Here is a 22825-nt window from a genome sequence, read left to right as displayed (position 1 = left end):
TTGTATAACTTTGCCTGATTGCCTGAAGGAGAAACTAAAGCCCTGACAAAGGCTTGAATCTCTAAATATCTTTTAAACGGTATCACCGGCTAGTATTCTAGGTGCCCATACATCTAGCGATGTACTGTGTTTACAGATCTCTCTCTCAGAGAGATCTGTTGGCTGTCCGTACACTGCGCAGGCCGATTCCCGATGAAATCTCTCGGGAATCTGCCTTGTGATGCTACCTCCACTGCCTGTACACTGCCCCCTCAAATGTAAATGTGCCCCCACCCCCATACGCGTGCATTGCAAACTCACCTGCACCACCTCCTGGTTTCCCCCGAGCCCCACCACTGCGTGGTGTGTATAGCACGTGGCACATGTCTGACATCACACCAGAGCGGTGTGGTATTTTTACCACACCTCACCGCTGGGCAATGAAAGTCTATGGAGACTTTCATACTGCTATGTTATAACGCGACAGAAGTGACTTCTTCTGCTGCTTTCCCGTGGCAGGTCTAGAACTACGTTATTACGTGGCTTCTGCATCGAGCTGCGGCAATCTGCGTTGGCTTGGAAGTCATGTTAGTCTATAGCGATGCAGGGATTCTTAAAAAAAAAAAATTACAGACGCAACGTAGCGGCATGCATGCGCCGAAGCTTATTTTTACAATACGCTTCCCCTTCATACCCTGATTGCAGGAAGAAACCGCAAGTGCGTGTCACTTCCTGCTTGGCCCAATGCCAGATGGGAAATACCGCGTAGTAATGGCCCTCATGTTTCATTTCTTATCCCTTGGACTGCTAGCGTTCTTATTGAAGCCACAAAGTTACTTAGTAAGTGATGGAAAATGTGTCTGACAGGGACACACAGCAAAGAAAATCCCCCAAATTTCCAAACTGTACATTATTCAAAACTAGAGTAAAAGATTTTCTGAAATTGCATCTGATTAGTAATATTACCTAAAGTTGTTGCACTTTGGCCAGGCCAGATCTCACATTCATACTTTCAAACTGTATATTAATCTTAGTGCCTTTTTTCCCCAGCTCCAATGCCTGTGCTTTATACTCTCCCCTCTCCTTTTGTGGGAAACCAGTAGGACCTGCACAGAGGAAGCGTCTTGACCTCTCACTGGACAGCATGATTGGTGAGTTGGCATATTAGCAACTAATCAATTTACACATCTAATATCCACACCCCAGTCACTTTGTGTGACAGCTTTGTACCCTCCTCTCTTGTCTTTTATACAAGTAATAACTGTGAGATTTGTTTTCCCATAGTTTTTTAGTCTGTTCATTTGTTTCAATGCAGATATAGGGAGGAAAAAAAAAAGAGTTGTAGTATGATGATATTTAAAGGATACTCGAGGTGACATGTGACCTGATGAGATAGACATGTGTATATACAGTGCTAAGCACAAAAAAAACTGTTGTGTTCCTTCTTTTTCTAAAACACGTTCCTAGCAGAAAATGGCTTCTGAGAGCAGGAAAGAGATAAAAAGGGTCAAGAATTCATAGATTTTCACTCTGGCACACTTCAATGAATGTGTCATTGAGCAATAAACCACAACACAGTAAAAACTTAAGTAGATTTAAATATAAAATAAAACTCTGGAATATCTTAAAGAGAAACTCCAACCAAGAATTGAACTTTATCCCAATGCTGATACCCCCTTTTACATGAGAAATAGAATGATTTTCACAAACAGACCATCAGGGGGCGCTGTGTGACTAATTTTGTGCTGAAACCCCTCCCACAAGAGGCTCTGAATACCGCAGTACTCTGGGCAAACTGCCACAATGTAACAATGTTCACAGACAGGAAATGGCTGTTTAAAGCTGTCTGTAACAGCCAGAGCAGCTAGAAACGGCTACATAACTTGCCCACAGTAACAATGTCACCATGTAATACATGTCAGAATGTGAATCTGGGAGAGGAAAGATTTTACAATGAGCAAACACTGACTAAATCATTTATACATAATTATTGTAAAAATGAAGCACTTTTTTTACTACATTATTTTCACTGGAGTTCCTCTTTAAGTCATTTTTCGGAGAAGCAGCTCAGATACAATTGTTTATTTCATTCGTTTATTTTCACCTCGGGTGTCCTTTAACCATTTCAGCCTGCGGGTATTTTTCACATTATGCATCAGAACAATTTTCACCTCCCATTCATTCACCAATAACTTTATCACTAATTATCACAATGAATTGATCTATATCTTGTTTTTTTTCCACCACCAATTAGGCTTTCTTTAGGTGGTACATTTTTGCTAAGAATTATTTTTTTTCTAAATGCATTTTCACAGGAATATTAAGAAAAAAATTGAAAAAATGCATAATTTTTCAGTTTTCTGACCATTATAGCTGTAAAATAATACATGTTACCATAATTAAAACCTATGTATTTTATTTGTTAATTTGTCCCGGTTATTACACCATTTAAATTATGTCCCTATCACAGTATATCAGTGTATTTTTTCAGTTTTCCGTCCATCACTATTTACAAGCTTATATTTAAAAAATGTTCATAATATACCCTCTTCACATGCATATTAAAAAAAAAAAGTTCAGCTCCTTAGGTAACTTTATTTATTTATTGTTTTTAAAATTGTAATTTATTTTTTCAATAAAACATTTGGGTAATTTTTGGTGTGGAAGGTAAGCAGTTAATTTTAAATGTAATAAAGTGGGTTTAATTTATTAAATTATGTAGATGAAGTTTTAATATTCGACCACAAGATGGCCACAGTGATTTTTTTTTTTTTTTTTTTTTTTTCCAGAAAGCTGGCGGCTTCTGATGAGAAGCTGTCGGGCCTTCTACCAGGGACTTATATCAATGAATGGGAACTATGTTCCCATTTATTGATCTTTGGGCTAACTGGGGGCGGTTCGGGCTCGCACAGCAGCAGCTGTCTGTACGTGACAATCACATCCACGTGGCTTAAATGTGGGCTTTCACTCAAAATTAAACTTTTCCCCTTATGCATTAAATAGAGTGAAACTTGAATATGAAACATTATAAGACTGCTCTGATGTCATTTCAATGCATATTTACACCTCATGAAGTTAACAGGTATTATTGCCAGCTGCAGGACAAATTATCAGATTGACTCCTAATTAAGTGATTAGTGTGCAAATAAAGGAGAGAAAGTTTTCTACCTGGTACTAAATGCTCATTCACATGCTTGTGAATTGTCTGCATTCCATGAGCCCCTTACCATTTCACAAGCAAGGAACTATCAAGGTTTTGTAATTTTAGGTGTATTTTATTTTTTGCTCCATAACTAACCTCCTTTTAGGCCAGCAGCATTAGAATTGCAGTAATATTGCAGTAGAGCAATAAATTGTCCTGATCGCTACCGACATACGCTAGCTGGGATCAATCAGCTTGATGCTCTAAGCTGCACTGCTAAAGCAGCACAGCTTAGTTTGAGCAGCGCAAGTAAAAAATCTAATGTCCTAATGTCAAAATTCTTCATTTATTAATATTAGAATGTCCTGTTGCTAAAAGACAGGTCTCCGGATGATAAATCCTTCTAAATAGCGCAACAAGTACGCAGTTATCAAAAAGAACATTTAGGCCTCGTTCACACTAAGGGCCCTTTTTTTCACGCGCAGGCGACTTTCAAAATCACCAATAAAACGCTTGTGCAATGAATCTCTCTGAGAAGGTTCATATTAGCGCGTTGCGCCTGCTTTGCGGTTTGTAAACCGGTGCCTTACCATTTTTGGGACATTTTTGCTGTAATGGAAGGTATAGGAAAAACGCAAAGCAAAGGGAGTGAATTACAAACCCTTCTGGAAAAGTGCTTAGAAAAGTGCTTTTACCAGAAACGCAGCATGCAGTGGGCCACTGGGAGGGTGGGGGAGGAAGCGCATCAGCGCAAAACGCTTGCGTTTGCATTTTAGATGTGAATGAGGCCTTACAGATCTTTAGAATCCCATAATAACAGAACTTTGTGGTCAATGGTATACCTTACAAAACAGCCTACAAAAACACCTGCTAAGTTAGTCTGAAATGGCTGGTCACACTCACTTGCTGTTGTAGCTTAGACAAGACAAGACCCCTAACGTTTATTTTGTGCTTTTCTCCTGGTGGGCTCAAAGCACTAGAGCTGCAGCCACTAGGGTGCGTTTAGGAGCCATTAGCAGTGTTACAGAGTCTTGCCCAAGGTCTCCTTACTGAATAGGTAAGGAATAGGACTTTTTGTTCTGCTTTTCAATTGAAGCATCATCCATTTTACAAGGCAGTTCACCACTTGCAAGCACTGCTTATAAGCTTTATTCTAACTGTGGCTTTCAAACATACCGTAATTATAGAAATCGGGTAGACCATTGAATGTTCAATGGATAAGGCTTTTTTGATTCTTTGCTGCAACTTCTTTGCCAAATCCCAGGTTACAAAGTCCATTATCAAAAGTGTACCTGATGCATGCGATCATAAATTAGTGGAGTAATCCATGATTGGATGTTTTATAATTGACTTTGTAGTATGAGATATGGCATAGAAGTTGCAGTGTACCTAATGGATCGATAATGTTTGAACATTCCAAGGTGTACTAGTTTTCTATAATTTTATTAGTGTGGTGATCATCTAGGTATTGCCTTTCCGTGCTAAGCCAGCCAAACTTCTGTACATTACCATAATTAATCACCTAATATCTTAATATTATACGGTTGCCCACATCTGTTTATTATCAATTCTAGTCTTTCTGGCATTAAAAAACCTTTGCTTACTTTTCAGCTGGGCAGAGCTTGCTGACTGGTGACTCTACCGTGTCTGGGAGTTCTCTCCAAGAGGTCCACCTCAAGTTCCTTCTGACTGGTCTTCTGTCTGGACTGCCTCAACCCCCATTTGTGGTCAAAATGTGTCCCCCACTGACTACCAAGAATATTGCCCAGTACAGACCTCTTCTGGCTGTAGGTAAGTGAACTCACTGCAAGAAAGTACTTTCTATGCTGGACCAATACCATTTCCAATAAAATAGGATAAGGATTTGTTGGTCCGGGGAGGTTATAAAACACGTTTCTTACTTTGCCAACATTTAACATTTATCTAGCCTGCCATCCATCCAGTATTTGAATTTACTGCGACAAGAGTTTTTACTTTCTAATCTGGAATGCAACGTAGAGTTGATTTAGCCTACTCATAAAGGTACTTACACATGAGGGCCAATCTGGCATCTTTTCTGTATTCTGAAGCCCTCCAAGCACTTGGCTGGGAAAAACTGGTGACCCAATACAAATAAAAAAACATGCTTAGCGTTACTTTATGCTGAAATTACTATAGATTGCAGTGCCCTGGCTGTAATATCAGTACTGCAGTCCTGGCTTAAAGAGAATCTGTACTCTAAAATTCTTACAATAAAAAGCATACCATTCTATTCATTATTTTCTCCTGGGCCCCTCTGTGCTGTTTCTGCCACTCCCTGCTGCAATCCTGGCTTGTAATTGCCAGGTTTAGGCAGTGTTTACAAACAAAAAACATGGCTGCTAACCAGCGTGTGATAGGCTGAGAGAAGCTCAGTCTGTGACTCATACAGAGGCTGGAGGGGGCATGGAGAGGGTGTGTATAACTTCTACCTATCACAGCAGAGCAGCACATTCCTGCCTGAGCCGACAAAGCTGGCAAAGAAAAGAAGATTAGATTATATAACAGCGATAATACAGCCACTGTGCAACTAGGAAAGGCTGCAGTAAGACAGACCACAATAGAACAGGTATAGGAACTTATAGGATAGAAGAATTAAGGCTGAACATTTTGTTACAGAGTCTCTTTAAGCTGGTCAGCCAGCCAGTTTTCCTCCTCCAAGTATGTTTTCTAAATGATCACAAGTGTTGCTGAGAAGTTATAAATCTATTGGATCACTTTTTGTGACTGTCTAAATAGCTCTGCTTATTTATAGTGCGCCTTGCTACAGAAAACCCATGAAGACAGAAAACTAAAAATACAGACCTCTATATTAACCTCTTGCAGACTGCGGAAAACCCTCAAAATAAGAAAAACGATGGCAGCGATTGAAATCTATGCCCTGTTTGGTAGCAGTTATTCCTGCTGGGGTGTAGATTTCAATTAATCCCATTGCTTTCGCTGTTCGTGCCACTCTGTTGTTGCTGCAACCCACTTGCTCTGCTGTCACACTGACAACAGAGCTCTGTATCTCGATCAGGAGCATTCATTGGATCCTGACCTCGTGATGATTGTGAGACAATCATCATGATCACAGCTCGATTTAAAAAAAAAAAAAGTGTTTGATCACTCAAAATATGTCACTGCCCCTTTAAAAATGAAAATATCTCTCTAACAACCATGAGTACCTAATGTACTCAGAAGTCACCCCCTGTCTCAAACTGAGCTCACTTCTGGCTTTGGCCGTTCATCCTCTGAAACAAGAGACACAGAAGAGGAGTCAGACTTCATTACCACCAACTCCATCACAGAATCTCAACAATTCAGTGCCTGTGGCACATATTTCTAATCCTCTGCTGAGCGTACACTTCCATCAGTTCATAGCAGTGCAAAGTCTAGCAAAGCAGAGGCCATTAGCTCTACCCTAAATATGGTTTCTAGGAGTTGTTAAAGCAACTGTTTTATTGAGGAACTTTTTCTGTGGTTATGATCTTTTAATAGGCCCCACCTTTTCTTCAGGCTCCATTCCCATGCCTACTACGGTGTCTGGTACTGTTCTGCCATGTCTTACTGGTATGGAGTTGGTCTACCTCCTTTTGGTTGGACTCTCTGCCTGTGCCTTGGACAGGCATTGCCCCACATGAGTTAATGGACTTTCTCTGAACTAGTCGCATGTAAGATAACTTCTTTCTCAGGCTCCAATCCCATGCCTTCTACAGCGTCCCATACTCTTCTGCCATATGTGACTGGTATGGAGATGGTATACCTCTTCATGATTGGACTCTCTACCTGTTCCTTGGACAGGCATTGCCTACAGAGAGTCCCCCATGAGGTGATGGACTTTGTCAGCACTGGTCACACACCTTGTTTCTCAGGCTCAGTTTCACTACCTGAAACCATGTGTGTTGCTACTGACTCATTCACCAGGTGTGGCTGGTTCTAAGATGGTCTACCTCCTCATGGTTGGAGTCTGTATCTTGGCAGGCTAGGCCTATTCCAAGGTCAAACAGAGAGTACCCAAGAAGGGATGGACTTTCTTTGAACTAGTCACATGTGGCAGATAACATTTTGCCGTTGCTATAGACCACTACCACTTGTGCTGTGTTTGCCTGTTCCTGCACTGTGTTGTTGATATAATTAATCAGGGGTGCTCAGCAAGATTTCGGATATCCGAACTACCCAGATAATCCAAACTTTTTCCACTATCCGAACTTTGAATAGCAATTTGGATATTTCTTCAAATCCAAATAGACTATCCGAGCAAACTCGGATTTCCCATCTGAAATGCGGACGGATAGTTATTTTAGATATCCGAGCAGAAGCTAAAATCGCCTTCAATGGCAAAAATCCCTTTCAGAGAGAGAGAGAGAGAGAGAGAGAGAGAGAGAGAGAGAGAGAGAGAGAGAGAGAGAGAGAGAGAGAGAGAGAGACACAGAGACTGAGACCGAGAGAGACCTCCGAAAGGGATTTTGGCGATTTAAAGAGACTTTTGGTAGCATTTTAAGCCATTTTAAGGTCCCTTCCGGTTTTCTATCCAGATATCCGAATCCGGCCGGATACTGAGGTCGGATATCCGAATCGGATCCGGATTAGAAAAAATGTAAACTCTGATATCCGACCCGGATCGGATATCTGGGTATCCGGCTCCGAATTAGATCCAGATAGTGAAAAGTGGTATCCGAGCAACACTGTAATTAATGGTTCCATTAAATAATTCTGTTCATTTATTAAGACATTCAAACTTCTTTACTGCTTATGACACTTTCATTACTTTGCTCTATAAAAACAAGCATGTAAAATATAAGAGTATGTGGTTGTCTAATAAAAAAAAGTTAAATTTTTTTGTTTAGTTGCTTTGCAATTAAAAAACCATGGCAACCCACATTTGTTTGTTATACTTTACCCCTCATAGATAGTCTTTTCTACAGTCCGAAAAGGATTGGTAAGAGATTACTTTGTTGTGCTGTTGAGTACGATTGAATTTGGGCAAGCAGACATATGGGTCTTTGGGCACATAATATCATAACAGATTGTCAATATTTCCGCTTTTTGCATACACTAAACTGCTCTTTCCCTTTAAGACACACCCACTTCCTGCTCTTTTCTCTAAAGCCACCAGAAGCCCAGAAATCAATAAGCTCTGAAATGTACTCTACTGAAAGACATTAAGATTTCAAAAGACATTAAAAGCTTGAGCTAAAAGTTATTGGTGATTGAATGGGAGGGGTGTTGAAATGCGAAAATTGTTTGCATCCATAAGATCAAAAACAATCCGTCGGCTGAACTGCAGAAACAATGAAGCGGAAAAAAAATATGATATAATGAATTGGTTGTGTAGTACGGATAATTACAAGATTAGTAGCAAAGAAAATGTTTTCATATTTTTATTTTCAGTTTATATAGTGTTTTTTTACAGCATTGAATCATTCTCTAATATTTGCAGTTTACACACTACTCGGCATTCTAAATGTTTTTACAGAGCAGTCCTGTGAACTATTGACCTGTCCTCTGGCAGAGAAAAAGAAAATACAATGACTGACATTTGAGATAATAAGCTTCAAAAGACAGAGCTTTCTGCCACTTTGAAAGTCGTGAAGCTCAATGGCTTATTTGTATAGATAACTGGAGTTTCTTAACTCTTCCTGTACTGGAAACCATATTAGACTTATGTCTCTGCTCCTAATGTTTTATTTCTTAGCTGTACTACACATACAAATCATTATATCATGATTTTTTTTTTTTGCTTCAGGGTCTCTTTAAAGTGAACCAGAGACGTAGCACCCTCGTGTATTTTACCATAGATTTCAGTGGGAACATTAGAGAAAATCCCTACCCTGCTCTCTGCTTCATTCTTCACTGTTCAGCTTGCTTTTTATCAGCCCTGATAAAATCCCCGACTGAGTATTCAGTCTGGCTTTGCTATGACTCAGCTTTAATGATTCCTGAGCAGAGCCAGAAGGGGGCAGGCTTGGACTTGAATAGACATCAGAGAAGACAGACTCAGCTATAATGATTCCTGAGCAAAGCCAGACTGAATGCTCAGTCCGGGATTTTATCAGGGCTTATAAGAAGCAAGCTGAGCAGTGAAGGATTAAACAGAAAGCATGGTAGGTGTTTTCTCTAATGTTCCCACTGATATATATTGTAACATACATGAGGGTGCTTCATCTCTGGTTCACTTTAAAGCTAATGCAAACCCTTATTTAAATTTTAAAAAAGTCAGATACTCACCTAAGGAGAGGGAAGGCTCGGTCCTAATGAGCCTTCCCTCTCCCGGTGCCCCTGGTGCTGCACTGGCTCCTCCGTTCACGTCCCCCACCGAGTGGACTTTGGAAGTCTTCGGGAGCCGAGTCCTCCCGAAGACAGGCGGCGCACACGCGAGTGTGTCATAGAGGGCACGCGCGTGCGCAGTGTAGAGCGGTCCGTCTTCGGGAGCACTTGGGCTCCTGAAGCATTTCCGAAGCCTCCCTTCGCCCGGGAGACATTGGTATTTGACATGGTCGAATACCGCTACGGGGGAGCCAGGACAACAGCGGGGACCGGGAGAGGAGAGGGAATGCTCTATGGGACCCAGAGCCTCCCTCTCCTTAGGTGAGTATCTGAATTTTATTTTTTTAATACGGGTTCCCATTCACTTTAAGGACATTTATAAACAAGGGAAAATAGACATTCAAAAAACCATTTAAAATAATAGATGTAACTAAAAAGATAATTCTCAACCATGCTATAGTTCACATTTTGACTGTGAATGTTATTGCAAGTTCTTGGCTATGGCTGCTGGCCCTTTAATCCATATAATGTCAGCACAATGTGTATCGCTGCTGCTTACAGTCTACAGGGAGTCCTGGAAATGCCAGCATTTAAGTAATGTGCGACTTGGTGGCGCGGGTTCTCCCTCAGAGTCTAATCTGAGGACACAGGACAACAATTAATGAAGGCTTTTAATGCCCTTAAAGCTCAGTTTTGTGATAGTTTTTCTGTGTAATTGGATGTTTATTTTCTCACTACGCCAAACAAAAAAGTTTAAAGTATTAAAAACAAACAAATAACGAGACACACTGTCCAGTAGGTGGTAAAGTATAACACGCATTCGTTTGTAATCTTAATTGGTGAGATGGTAATGGACTGCAGAACATTTAAGAAAAAGTACTATACCTCACTCTATATACATACCATGAACTCTGTATTAAATGTAATACAGTGATTGAAAGTAACCTTGGGGGAGCTGTGGAACCCAGTCTTTAAAGTGGGATACAACTCTGACATAACATTCAATAAAAATGTGGTTTCCTACTTTTTATGACCCATACGGTTACATTTGCTTTTGTGCACAAGTAATATTGCCTGTTCATAAATTGCAAATTCCTAAGGTACAGTTTATCTGCTCTGAAAGCTGCCATTGCATTGTATTGCATGGTTGCTGTATTTCTATATTCAAATCTATCTAGTGACCACTTCTCAGCTCCGTTCAGCTCAGTTTTTACAGTTTGCTAATGTTTACTAAATGTATCTGGCAAAGGAATGTGAACAAAAGATACTGTTATCACCTCTTCGGATGTGGCTAGAAGCTACCCACTGAAACCAGGAGCTTTCCACTGAAGAAAAAGGTGTTGTGTTTAACTGTTTGAATGCTGTTCTGCTACAATTTTTTTCTCTGGTAGTAGATTTTATGCTGTAAATAATCGTTTAGAACAAAAAGGAAATGCTGAGTTTCACACCACGGAGAGAGACAATGAAGTGAAAAAAATATATGATCTAATGAATTAGTTGTGTAGTACAGATAATTACTAGAACATTAGTGGCAAAGAAAATATTCTCATATTTTTATTTTGAGTTTTTTAGATTTTTTTTTTTTTTAAGAACATTGAATCATTCTCTAATATTTGCAGTTTACACACTATTCAGCATTCTAAATTATTTTACAGAGCAGGCTAGTGAACTTTTGAGCTGTTCTTTGCAGGAAAAAAACAATACAGTGGCTGACACTTGAGATGATAAGCTTCAGATGACACAGCTCTTTGTGACTTTGAAAGTCCTGGAGCTCAGTGGCTCTTTTGCATAGATAACTGGAGTTAAACTCTTCCTGTACTGGAAACCATATTAGACTTGTGTATCTGCTTCTAACGTTTATTTTTTTTAGCTGTACTACACATACAAATCATTATATCATAATTTTTTTTCCGCTTCAGTGGCTCTAAGCACAGCAGAGCCCACAAACAGCCTAAGAAGTTGGCCTTCACCACTGTAAATGCTGCCAATGATTTGCGCTGTTTGGTTAAGACTTCTGGTTAGTTGAGTTCTGGATAACCGGGACTGTACTTTATTGCATAAGCTGCTCTGGGGTCAGAGCCTAGGAGGGGGAGCAGACTGCCTGATTTGTGAGCTGTATAGTTTTAATACTGAGTATCTGTTTTATTTCAGGAACCAGCAACGGCTCAGTGTTTGTGTATAATCTGACTAGTGGACTCCTGCACAAGGAGCTGAATATACATTCCTGTGAAGTAAGGTGAGCAAGGCAAACATGGCAGTGCCACAAAATCTTGTCGTAACTCGGAAAGTCACATGACCTCATGTATGCACAGGGGGTACGAGAAACAGATTGCAGACGGTTAACAGACTCATTGATCAAAGTCATTGTTTTTTTCCTTCTCAAGGAGCCTTTCCAGGTGTTTCATGTACATTGCAGAATGCTAATGTAATAACGTACCCCATATGGAACATCTGTAAGTAGCAATAGAACGTCTAATCCATGGATCCAGATCATTTTTCACAATGCTCTGATGTGAAGACTGTCTGTCTCCAAAGATTAATATTCAAGCCAACACTATAGTTTGCCCTGATAGCAGGCTGTGGTATTGCGGTAACATCTTCCACATGGACAGATGGTCCCCCCGGAGTGATGCTTAGCACACATTTGCCTTCCATCACACCTCTACGTTTGACAGATTTAGAGGAAGTTGCACCAGTAACATATTCCACATGGACAGCCAGCCCCGCAGCAGTGATGCTTACTGCTGAGCCCAGCTACAGCCTGCCACAACACCCTATGTATAATCCTATTCAGGAGGTCTGTGCAGCCTGCTAAGAAAGACATCCTTTGCCTGTTGTTCAGATATGCTGTTACAGTATATTCCACATTTACTATGCCAAAAATAGTGTATGTTCCTATGAATCCTTAAAGTGGAATAAAAAATCTGGCGTAACATTCAATAAAAGTGTTTTCCTACTTTTTTTTACCCATACAGTTATCATATTTGCTTTTGTACACAAGTAATATTGTCTGTCTACAAATTCCCAAAATACAGTTTATCTGCTCCGAAAGCTGCCATTGCATTTTATTGCATAGCTGCTGTATTTATATATTTAACCTATTTTGGTTCCTGGACGTAGAAACTACATCCAGGAACCATGCGCCACTGCGCGCTCCCGCGGCCGATCGCGCGCATGCACGCGCGCTCTTGGCCCGCGGTTCGTTAGCCAGGCAATCAGTGAATCGGGCTACGGTGCCCGATCACTGATTCCTCTCCCCCGCTGAAAAAGCGACAGCTTCTCTCAGAAGCTGTGCTTTTTCTGGCCGTTGCCTCCCCCCTGCGTCACTCTAAGCGTGTGTTACGCTTAGAGTGACGTCATGTAAACAAACTCATGGCCGCCATCTTGTGGCCAAAAAGTAAAACTACAACTAAAAGTAAAAAAAAATTAAAAAAAAACACACAATTACGTTATAAAACTAGTTTACATCCCACCCTCCCAAAAATACCCAAATAAAATGTTTAATATAAAAAAAAAAACCATTACAATAAAAAAAAAAAAAAAAAAAATGTAAATATGTACCTAAGGGTCTAAACTTTTTAAATATCAATGTAAAGATGAAATATTTCTATATTTTTTTTTTTTATTTTAAACTTGTAAATAGTGATAGATGCAAAATGGAAAAAATGCACCTTTATTTCCAAATAAAATATTGTCGCCATACATTGTGATAGGGACATAATTTTAACGGTGTAATAACCGGGACATATGGGCAAATACAATACATGAGTTTTAATTATGGAGGCATGTATTTTAAAACTATAGTGGCTGAAAACTGAGAAATAATGATTTTTTTTCCGTTTTTTTCTTATTCTTCCTGTTAAAATGCATTTACAGTAAAGTGGCTCTTAGCAAAATGTACCCCCCAAAGAAAGCCTAATTGGTGGCGGAAAAAACAAGATATAGATCAGTTTATTGTGATAAGTAGTGATAAAGTTATAGGCTAATGAATGGGAGGTGAACATTTCTCAAGTGAAAACGACGGAACGCGAATGGGTTAAATTATAACTAGTGATCACTTCTCAGCTCGTTCTGCTCCTCAGCTCAGTGCAGCTCAGTTTTGGCAGTTTGCTAATGTTTACTAAATGTATCTGACAAAGGAATGTAAACAAAAGATGTTATCACCTCTTCGGATGTGGCCAGAAGCTGACAACTGAAGCAAGGAGCTTTCCACTGAAGAACAAAGTGCTGTTATTTAATTGTTTGAATGCAGTTCTGTTACAATTTTTTTTTTTTTTGTTTTTTTTTTTTGGTAGTAGATTTTATGCTATAAATAATCATTTTGAGCAAAGAGGAAATGCTGAGTTTCATACCACTTTAACCCGGAGACGGCACAATGCTTCTACAATTACCACTGAACAACCTTTTTGTAAAAATGGATCTGAAGCCTGTTTTGGTCTAGATTTTAACGGGAGATTCTTATCCTGTAATCGCAAACTAATTAAAGGAAACAAGTAATGTGCCTAACAAGCATTTAGATATCTGATTGAAAAAAATATATTCTCTTTGGAAATCGCATTAGACCTACACTCACCTAAAGGATTATTAGGAACACCTGTTCAATTTCTCATTAATGCAATCATCTAAGCAACCAATCACATGGCAGTTGCTTCAATGCATTTAGGGGTGTGGTCCTGGTCAAGACAATCTCCTGAACTCCAAACTGAAAGTCAGAATTGGAAAGAAAGGTGATTTAGGCAATTTTGAGTGTGACATGGTTGTTAGTGCCAAGCGGGCCGGTCTGAGTATTTCACAATCTGCTCAGTTACTGGGATTTTCAAGCAAAACCATTTTTAGGGTTTACAAAGAATGATGTGAAAAGGGAAAAACATCAGGTATGCGGCAGTCCTGTGGCCGAAAATGCCTTGTTGATGCTAGAGGTCAGAGAAGAATGGGCCGACTGATTCAAGCTGATAGAAGAGCAACATTGACAGAAATAACCACTCGATACAACTGAGGTATGCAGCAAAGCATTTGTGAAGCCACAACATGCACAACCTTGAGGCGGATAGGCTACAACAGCAGAAGACCCCACCGGGTACCACTCATCTCCACTACAAATAGGAAAAAGAGGCTACAATTTGCACAAGCTCACCAAAATTGGACAGTTGAAGACTGGAAATATGTTGCCTTGTCTGATGAGTCTCGATAGAGTCAGAATTTGGCGTAAACAGAATGAGAACATGGATCCATTATGCCTTGTTTCCACTGTGCAGGCTGGTGGTGGTGGTGTAATGGCGTGGGGGATGTTTTCTTGGCACACTTTAGGCCACTTAGTGCCAGTTGGGCATCATTTAAATGCCACGTGCTACCTGAGCATTGTTTCTGACCATGTCCATGCCTTCATGACCACCATGTACCCATCCTCTGCTACTATCAGCAGGATAATGCACCACGTGGCAAAGCTCAAATCATTTCAAATTGGTTTCTTGAACATGACAATGAGTTCACAGTACTAAAATGGCCCCCACAGTCACCAGATCTCAACCCAGTAGAGCATCTTTGGGATGTGATGGAACGGGAGCTTCATGCCCTGGATGTGCATTCCACAAATCTCCATCAACTGCAAGATGCTATTGTAACGATTGGTGTCAGCACACAGAGAGAATCTGATTGTTGATTATCTGCAGAATCATCAACAATACAGATGTATACTTGATTATGGATGATCTGCAGAATCACCAATAATACAAGTATGACTAACCTCTTGACACCAACTGAGTGAAGTACTGGATGAACTGAAGGCTATCTGCCGAGGAGCAGGAGATATGAGTGGCTCGGCCAAGAGCCACCTGAGGGGCAGGTGGCCCTGGGCAGTGCAGAAACTATCTCCTAGATAGCAAGGGCCTGGTAACCAGGGATCAGATGGTAAACTGTACAGCAGCCAGAGGGAGAGACCACTGGCTGCTAACAGGCCGGACTCTCTGAGGAGCGGGAGTCCTGTATGCAGCTGACACCTGATGGAATGGTGTTACTGCTAGTACAGATCGACTGATCACTCTGGGAGAGTGACAGCTGGAGTGGTCGGGCAGGCCAGGTCGGCAACACACGAGCAGATTAGGTGCAGAGAGAGAGATTCGGTAACCAGGTACAGGCAGGTTCTGGCAACAGGTAGGCAGATATGCAGAGGTACCGAATCAGAAGACAAGAGCAAGGTCGACAGAGCAAATGGTCATAACATATCAGTAGACTGAGGTGTGAGTTCCTTGGTCTCAACACCCTGGAACTAGTCTAGAGTATAACACAGTATTGGTTTAGTATTCCTAAACTTGAGTGTGTGGTCCTTGGTCACAACACCCTGGAACTGGCCTAAATGATAACACAGCAATGATACAGTATCCCTAAGCTTGGGTGTGAGGTCCTTGGTCACAACACCCTGGAACTGGTCTAAAGTATAACACATTAATGACACAACGTAATCTGGCTAAGGGCTCGTTTCCACTAGTGCGGTGCGAATCGCTGGGATTCCACCGCTGACGAAATCGCATGCGGATGCGATTCCACGTGCGTTTTTGCCGCGATTTCGCATGCGATTTAGCATAGGCAGGGTATATGCGAATTTAACCATGTCACTGCCTGGTTCAATTTACATTAGTTTTCATGCGAATTCACGGCAAAAAACGCATGTGCGTTTTCCCTATCAAATACATAGCCTGCGAATCGCCTGCATTCCTCACGCAGGCGAATTCTGCAGGCTCTACCGTGCAGAAAAATCCTGCACAGAAAAACGCTGGAAAAAACTGACAAGTGGAAACAGGGCCATCCACTTGTATTGGCTGTGCGAATCCGCATGCAGACAACGCATGCGGATTCACTCTAGTGGAAACGGGCCCTAAGTGTGAATTCCCAGGTCCTCCTGATTCTAACACACTGTGGGATCTGACTGGTCTGAGTACTCACACGTTAGTATTCGCAACAGCAGACCACCAGCAACTGACAGGCAAGAAGTGTATATATAGTGCAGCGCTCCCCAGCGCCGCCCAGCCCCACTTAGCCAATCACTCACTGCGCTGGAATCAGCTGACAGTCCTGATCAGCTGATCCCTCTCCTATTGGCATAAAGGTCCTGTCTCCTAGCGCGCGCAGCTCTCCATCTGTGTGCACTACTAGGCTCAGACACACCAGACGCATGCTGCTGTGCGGAAACTGCCGGGCTGAACGCGGAGACAGCCGCCCCGCTGCCAGACCGTGCAGCGGTGTCTCCGCAATCCATTACACCATTAGTTATCCTATCAATATGGGCCAACATTTCTAAAGAATGCTTTCAACACCTTGTCGAATCAATGCCACGTACATTTAAGGCAGCTCTGAAGGCGAAAGGGGTTCAAACACCGTATTAGTATGGTGTTCCTAATAATACTTTAGGTGAGTGTAAAGTCCCATCATTTTGTTATGATGGGACACCCCCGATAGGCTTGTATGAGAGGGTTTAGATTTGTGGTCCAATGCTATATTTTATGGGGGATGCAGGTTAAGGGGCTGTAGTCACAGTAAATAGAAAATCATGAAAATATTAAAGAGACTCGTAACAAAAATTTCATCCGGTTTTCTTCCATCCTACAAGTTCCAAAAGCTATTCTAATGTGTTCTGGCTTACTTCAGCACGTTCTACTATCACCATCTCTGTAATAAATCAACTTATCTCTCTCTTGTCAGACTTGTCAGCCTGTGTCTGGAAGGCTGCCAAGTTCTTCAGTGTTGTGGTTCTGTGATGCATCTCCCCCCTCCAGGCCCCTCTCTGCACACTGCCTGTGTGTTATTTAGATTAGTGCAGCTTCTCTCTGCTCTATTATCTTTTACAAGCTGGATAAATCCTCCTCTGAGCTGGCTGGGCTTTCACATACTGTGGAATTACATACAGGCAGAGCTGTCTGCACTCTGCAGGAAGACACAGCCTGACACTTCAGTGGAAGATAGCTGCAGGGGGAAAGAAACACACAAATGATCTCTTGAGATTAAAAAGGAAGGGTGTATACAGCCTGCTTGTGTATGGATGTATTTTCTATGTGTGGACATACTGTACATCAACCTACTTCCTGTTTTGGTGGCCATTTTGTTTGTTTATAAACAAACTTTTTAAAACTGTTTTTAACCACTTTTAATGCGGCGGGGAGCAGCGAAATTGTGACAGAGGGTAATAGATGTCCCCTAACGCACTGGTATGTTTACTTTTGTGCGATTTTAACAATACAGATTCTCTTTAAAGTGGACCCAAACTCTTGCCTAGGAAAGAAGGAAAACTTAGAGAAATGCACCCTGTGTGTATTCAAAGTGTTTAGGCTGTCTAATTCCCCCTCATGTGTGTCTTATCTCAAGTTGTAATTTGATCTTCCCCTGTGTCACATGACTGATAAAAAGATAACTCCATGTAAAAGCACAGGCTGTAAACAATATGTCTGCTTCCATGAATCAGGAAGTAGAAACTCTGCAGATTTATTTTTGGATTTGTATGAGCTGTAACAAAGACATGTTTTTTGTAAAGGTTATTCTGCTGTTTATCTTTTAGAGCAGAGAGGCGTTCTGAATTCAGGTCCACTTTAACTTGCTAAATATATTTATCTAACCTCTTCCAGTGATTGAAATCTACAACCTGTTTATGTACTGCTATTCTTGCTAGGGTGTTGATTCAATCATTCTCGCCACACAAACGTCATAATGACTGCAAAGCTCCATGCGCTGGTCAGGAGCTGATTTAATTGGTTCGTGACCCCATGATCACTGTGAGCCAATCACCGTGATCACAGCTCGAGGTTTGGAAAAAAAAGTGAATGTCTACAATATCTCCCTGTTATCATGTGTCACCTTGCCTCACACAATATTGAAGTGTATATTAGCAGAGATTTCCCTCTTAAATGTACACAGTAGGAAAACAAATAGTTTTAATTCTCTATTATGAGCAGATAGAAGTGGCACAGTAGCATAGTGCATAATATGGTCACATTGCTGGGTTCCTGGTTTGAATGTAGACCAGTAAACTATCTGCATGGAGTTAGTATGGTCTCCATGTGTTTGCTTTTTTTTCCACTGAACACTTTGGTTTCCCCCTCCCATCCCCACAAACCTACATAAAAGTTCACTGGCTGGTTTCTTCTCGCAACTTCGCAAACCTACCACTAACGATTTGTGGTTGCTGGTCTTGCAACCTATTCTTGTGAGTATTCTGCACATACTGTTGATGTGTCCCAAAGGCTCAACGTGCTACATTATCAGGGGCTCCTGGTGAGCCTTTCTCATTTTTGGTCATCTTTAGAAGGTACTACACACTCTACTTCCCCCTAAAGTGGACTTGGACTGTGATGGACATATGAATATGGCAGGGATTAGACTGACAAGAAAACACTGTTTATAAACAGTGACAATATGCACAAGACTATATACTAGGGACAATATGCACAAGACTATAGTGTGCCAAGGCTATATACTCTGTAATGGAAGATGTCAGTGCTATATAAATACAATATAAATCTTGCTTTTGTTGCAGAGGCATTGAATGGACCAGTCTGACAAGTTTCTTGTCTTTTGCTACTTCAACCCCAAACAACGTGGGCTTAGTGAGAAATGAGCTGCAGCTGGTAGATCTTCTTACAGGTGAGTCTGTGCAGCCACCACCGGTCTTGGTAGACTGATGTCTTCACGTGTTAAACCAATAGCCGATGTATCCTATTGGAGCTTCTTGTATTGCAGAGATCTAAATTACTGTCCATTAGTGTATATGTTAACCAGCTGATGACCCAGCGTTGCCCAATTCTTTATTTATTTGCTGTTGGCTCCGCCCCCTTTTTCTAACCTCGACACAGTCAAAGACCAAGTTTTTGAGATTTGGGGCCCTTGGCCTGGATAATGTATTTAATAATTAGTTAATTTAATAATTTAAAATTCGCCATTGAAATGAAAACACTCTGATTGTCTGTGGGTCCTCCCCGATTTCTGAATCTGAACCCCAGTCACCCAATGACCAACTGTAGCAGGTTTGAGGCCTCTGCCATTAAGTGTGTAAAAGTCAATAGGTGAATTTTGGTTGGCTGTTGTAGGTTCCACCCACTTTCCTGATTATGAATCCCAGTCACCTGGTGACCAAGTGTGCCAACGTTGAGAACCCTGCCCTTAACAGTGTAAGAATGGCTGCAGTCGACATTTTGTCATTGAAAATGAACTGCTGAAATTGGATTGGCTGTTTTATGCTCCTCCCACTTTCCCCAAATTTCTCACCTTGATCACTAAGTTAAAAACTGTGACACACACCCCCAAACCAACCACCACCACTGAGGTCGTCTTAGGGATGACAGATGATTGCCAGGTGCGGCTTGTGGTGCTGTAGTATGGCAGCCTCAGCTCTTGGCTTTCAGACATTATTCCCCATCCTTCCAGACCCTTTATGAGCCAAAACTAATTCCGGGTACAACACCCAGTTTCTACTTAGCGAAATAAATTATTCTGATCACTGAGGAGAAAGCTTGTCATCTCCCTTTACACATTCCTGCTCCTCACTGATTGGCTGAGGGCACTTCAGTGTGAAGCTGCTGAGCTGAAACCAGATGCTGTGCTCACAGGTGTTTAGAAAGCAAGCCAGAGATGACACTGCAGGATGCAGGAGAAAAGTAAGGGAGGAAATGACATCAGGATTTGGCTTCAGAAGGGGGAATGAAAAACAGAAACTGCTTGGAATTCTCTTCATTTACTATATAAAATTCACTGACATCGAAATGTGGACAGTACAATACATGGGTTATGTAAGTAGATCAAGCATTTATCTACATATGTGTTTTTTTTTTCCTGGCATAGTATGTCTGATCCTGCTGCTTTAAGGCAGCACTAGTAGCCGAACCTAATTACTAAGTAACAGAGGCATGTCTTCTAGGGCCCTGTGACCACACACCTAACTAAGCCATTCTGTTCTGCTCATTTGAAGTCCTCTAGTTTCTCGCCGTGCTTGGCAGTAGACTCTGCTTTCACAATCTGAATTATTGAACAGAGAGGTGATATGAGACTGCTAGTTTCACACTGCACCATTCCCAGAATGTTCAAGTAGCCTCTGCGCTCCCCAGGCTTTTACATTTAAGTAACTGTTCTGGTGCAGCTGGGTTAAGTACTTGTTAGGCGGTAATAAAACGTTTTTATGACTTTGCAGTATTTAACATTTATCTGGCCTGTTGTTGGGTCCAGTGTTTGAATTTATGGCATGAAGAGCTTTTATTTCAGAATGTGGAATGTTGCGTGTTGGAGGTTTACCCTGCCCGGGAGGGCACCAGCACATAAACGCAAATCTGGCATCTCTTGTGTACTGTAGAGCCCTCCAAGCACTTTGGCTGGAGTGACAGTAAATCCGGTAGCCCAATGCACATAGGCTCTGCTTAGCATTGTGTTATGCTAAAATGACTGTAAACTGCAGTGCCCTAAAATATCAGTAGTGAAGTCCTCATTCGCTTCAGCGGGTCCACCTGCCATTATTCCTCCCCCAAGTCTGTCTGCTTTTCTGTTTGAGCTAAAATGTTCTCATCTGTTGCTGGAAAATAAGTATGTATTTTCCTGCAGTTGTCTGAATAGCTTTGCTTCCTTAAAGGGAACCTAAACTAAGGATATGGATTTTTCCTTTTAAAATAATACGCCTGACTCTCATGCAGATTCTGTGTCTCTAATACTTTTAGCTACAGCCCCTGAACAAGCATGCAGATCAGGTGCTCTGACTGAAGTCAGACTGGATTAGCTGCATGCTTGTTTCAGGTGTGTGATCCAGACACTACTGCAGGCAGAGAGATCAGCAGGACTGCCAAGCAACTGGTATGGTTTAAAAGGAAACCTCCATATCCCTCTGTTTCGGTTCCCTTTAAAGCCAAAGTAAAGCCAAAATTGAACAAGGTAAACTGAAAGCAATCATGTTGATTACTGTAAATGTAAAAGTACAGGTAGTTCCCCACTTGCAAACACCTGACATGTGAACAGCCCAAAAAGGCAAAATTTGATTCTGTGGGAACAAGTAGTAAACCTAATAAAATCAAAGACATTTTTGAGAAAATTGATTAAAAATTTGAAGAAAAAATGTTTTAAACTCGGTAAAACTGCTGTGCACTATACCAGTGATCTGCAAACTTGGCTCCCCAGCTGTTAAGGAACTACAAGTCCCACAATGCATTTGCCTTTATAAATCATGACTGTCAGACTCCTGCAATGCATTGTGGGACTTGTAGATCCTTAACAGCTGGAGAGCCAGGTTTTCAGATCACTATACTATATAGAAAGTTCTGCAGGCACGTTCTACATTTTAAGGCAAGCCTGGGATCCAGCGCCAGGACCCTCTGAAAGTTTGCCTGGATTACGTGAAATCCGTTTCAAAATCGTAATTGCGTATAATCGTAATCACAAAATTGTGAAGGACAACTGTAGTGAGAGGTAGGTGGAGGCTGCCATATTTCCTTTTAAACCATACCAGTTGCCTGCCTGTCCTGCTGATCCTCTGTCTCTAATTCTTTTAGCCATAGACCCTGAACAAGTATGCAGATCAGGCGTTTGACATTATTGTCAGATCTGATAAGATTAGCTGCATGCTTTGTTCTGGTGTGATTCAGACACTTCTGCAGCCAAACAGATTAGCAGGGCTGCCAGGCAACTGGTATTGTTTAGAACGTAATAAATACGGCAGCCTCCACATACCTATTCACTACAGTTGTCCTATAAGTGAAATTGGCTGTACTGGGAAGATTGCAAACGTGGAGTCCTTTGCAGCAAATTATATTGCCCATTAGGGATACAGACTCTTCTTCACCAGAGCAACCTGCAAGAGAAGATAAGGGGGGGGGGGGGGGGGGGGGTTAGATACTCTAGGTGAGCCAAAGTCAAAGTACTGGCCGGATTGTAAAATACACAGGTGTACAATTTAGGCTAGGTTCTCAGTGGTAGTTGCATAATGCACATGTTATGCGTTATGACTGTGAACTGCAATGGAGATTACACATAGACTTTAATACAAAGCCTGTATGCAGCAAGTTAGAATAACGTAATCAGTTACAATGCAGTAGGCCCCTAGAAATGTATGGGCAGTGAGCTGACATGCAGAATTATTCTGCAATGTAACTGACCACTGTGAAGAGGGCCTCATCACCTTATCCGTGTACAGTATTCACTTTTTTTCTCTTCTTGATTCTAGGCAGAAGTATGGCCTTTAGAGGCGAGAGGGGCAATGATGAACCTCCCATCGATATGATTAGAGTGTCACATTTAAAGTAAGTCCCATTCTATTATAAGTGTTCAGAGTACACTGTTTAAGTAGCATACAGCAGATGTCTAGTTCACCTGTCTGGCTAACATTCATCTCCTATAATTGCATTGCTAATAGTCTCTGTACAGCAGAGGACACTGAGAACTATGCTTCACTGTCATGGTCCAACACCTGCTCATGTTTAT

General features: G+C 41.4%; 1 protein-coding gene across 1 annotated transcript in view; it reads left to right on the top strand.

Annotated features, from left to right (window-relative positions):
- The window catches only part of WDR11 (WD repeat domain 11), a 158566-nt gene that overhangs the window by 65535 nt on the left and 70206 nt on the right, over positions 1-22825 (top strand). Inside the window, exons 9-13 of the mRNA XM_068258016.1 lie at positions 1030-1130; positions 4733-4912; positions 11540-11624; positions 18909-19015; positions 22569-22644. Coding sequence (XP_068114117.1) covers positions 1030-1130; positions 4733-4912; positions 11540-11624; positions 18909-19015; positions 22569-22644 — 549 coding nt within the window. The remainder of the gene's footprint in view (positions 1-1029; positions 1131-4732; positions 4913-11539; positions 11625-18908; positions 19016-22568; positions 22645-22825) is intronic.

This window comes from Hyperolius riggenbachi, chromosome 10 (genome assembly GCF_040937935.1).
Source record: "Hyperolius riggenbachi isolate aHypRig1 chromosome 10, aHypRig1.pri, whole genome shotgun sequence".
Lineage (NCBI taxonomy): Eukaryota > Metazoa > Chordata > Amphibia > Anura > Hyperoliidae > Hyperolius > Hyperolius riggenbachi.
The sequence above is the reverse complement of the archived record's forward strand: the minus strand, read 5'-3'. Positions and strand labels throughout refer to the sequence as shown.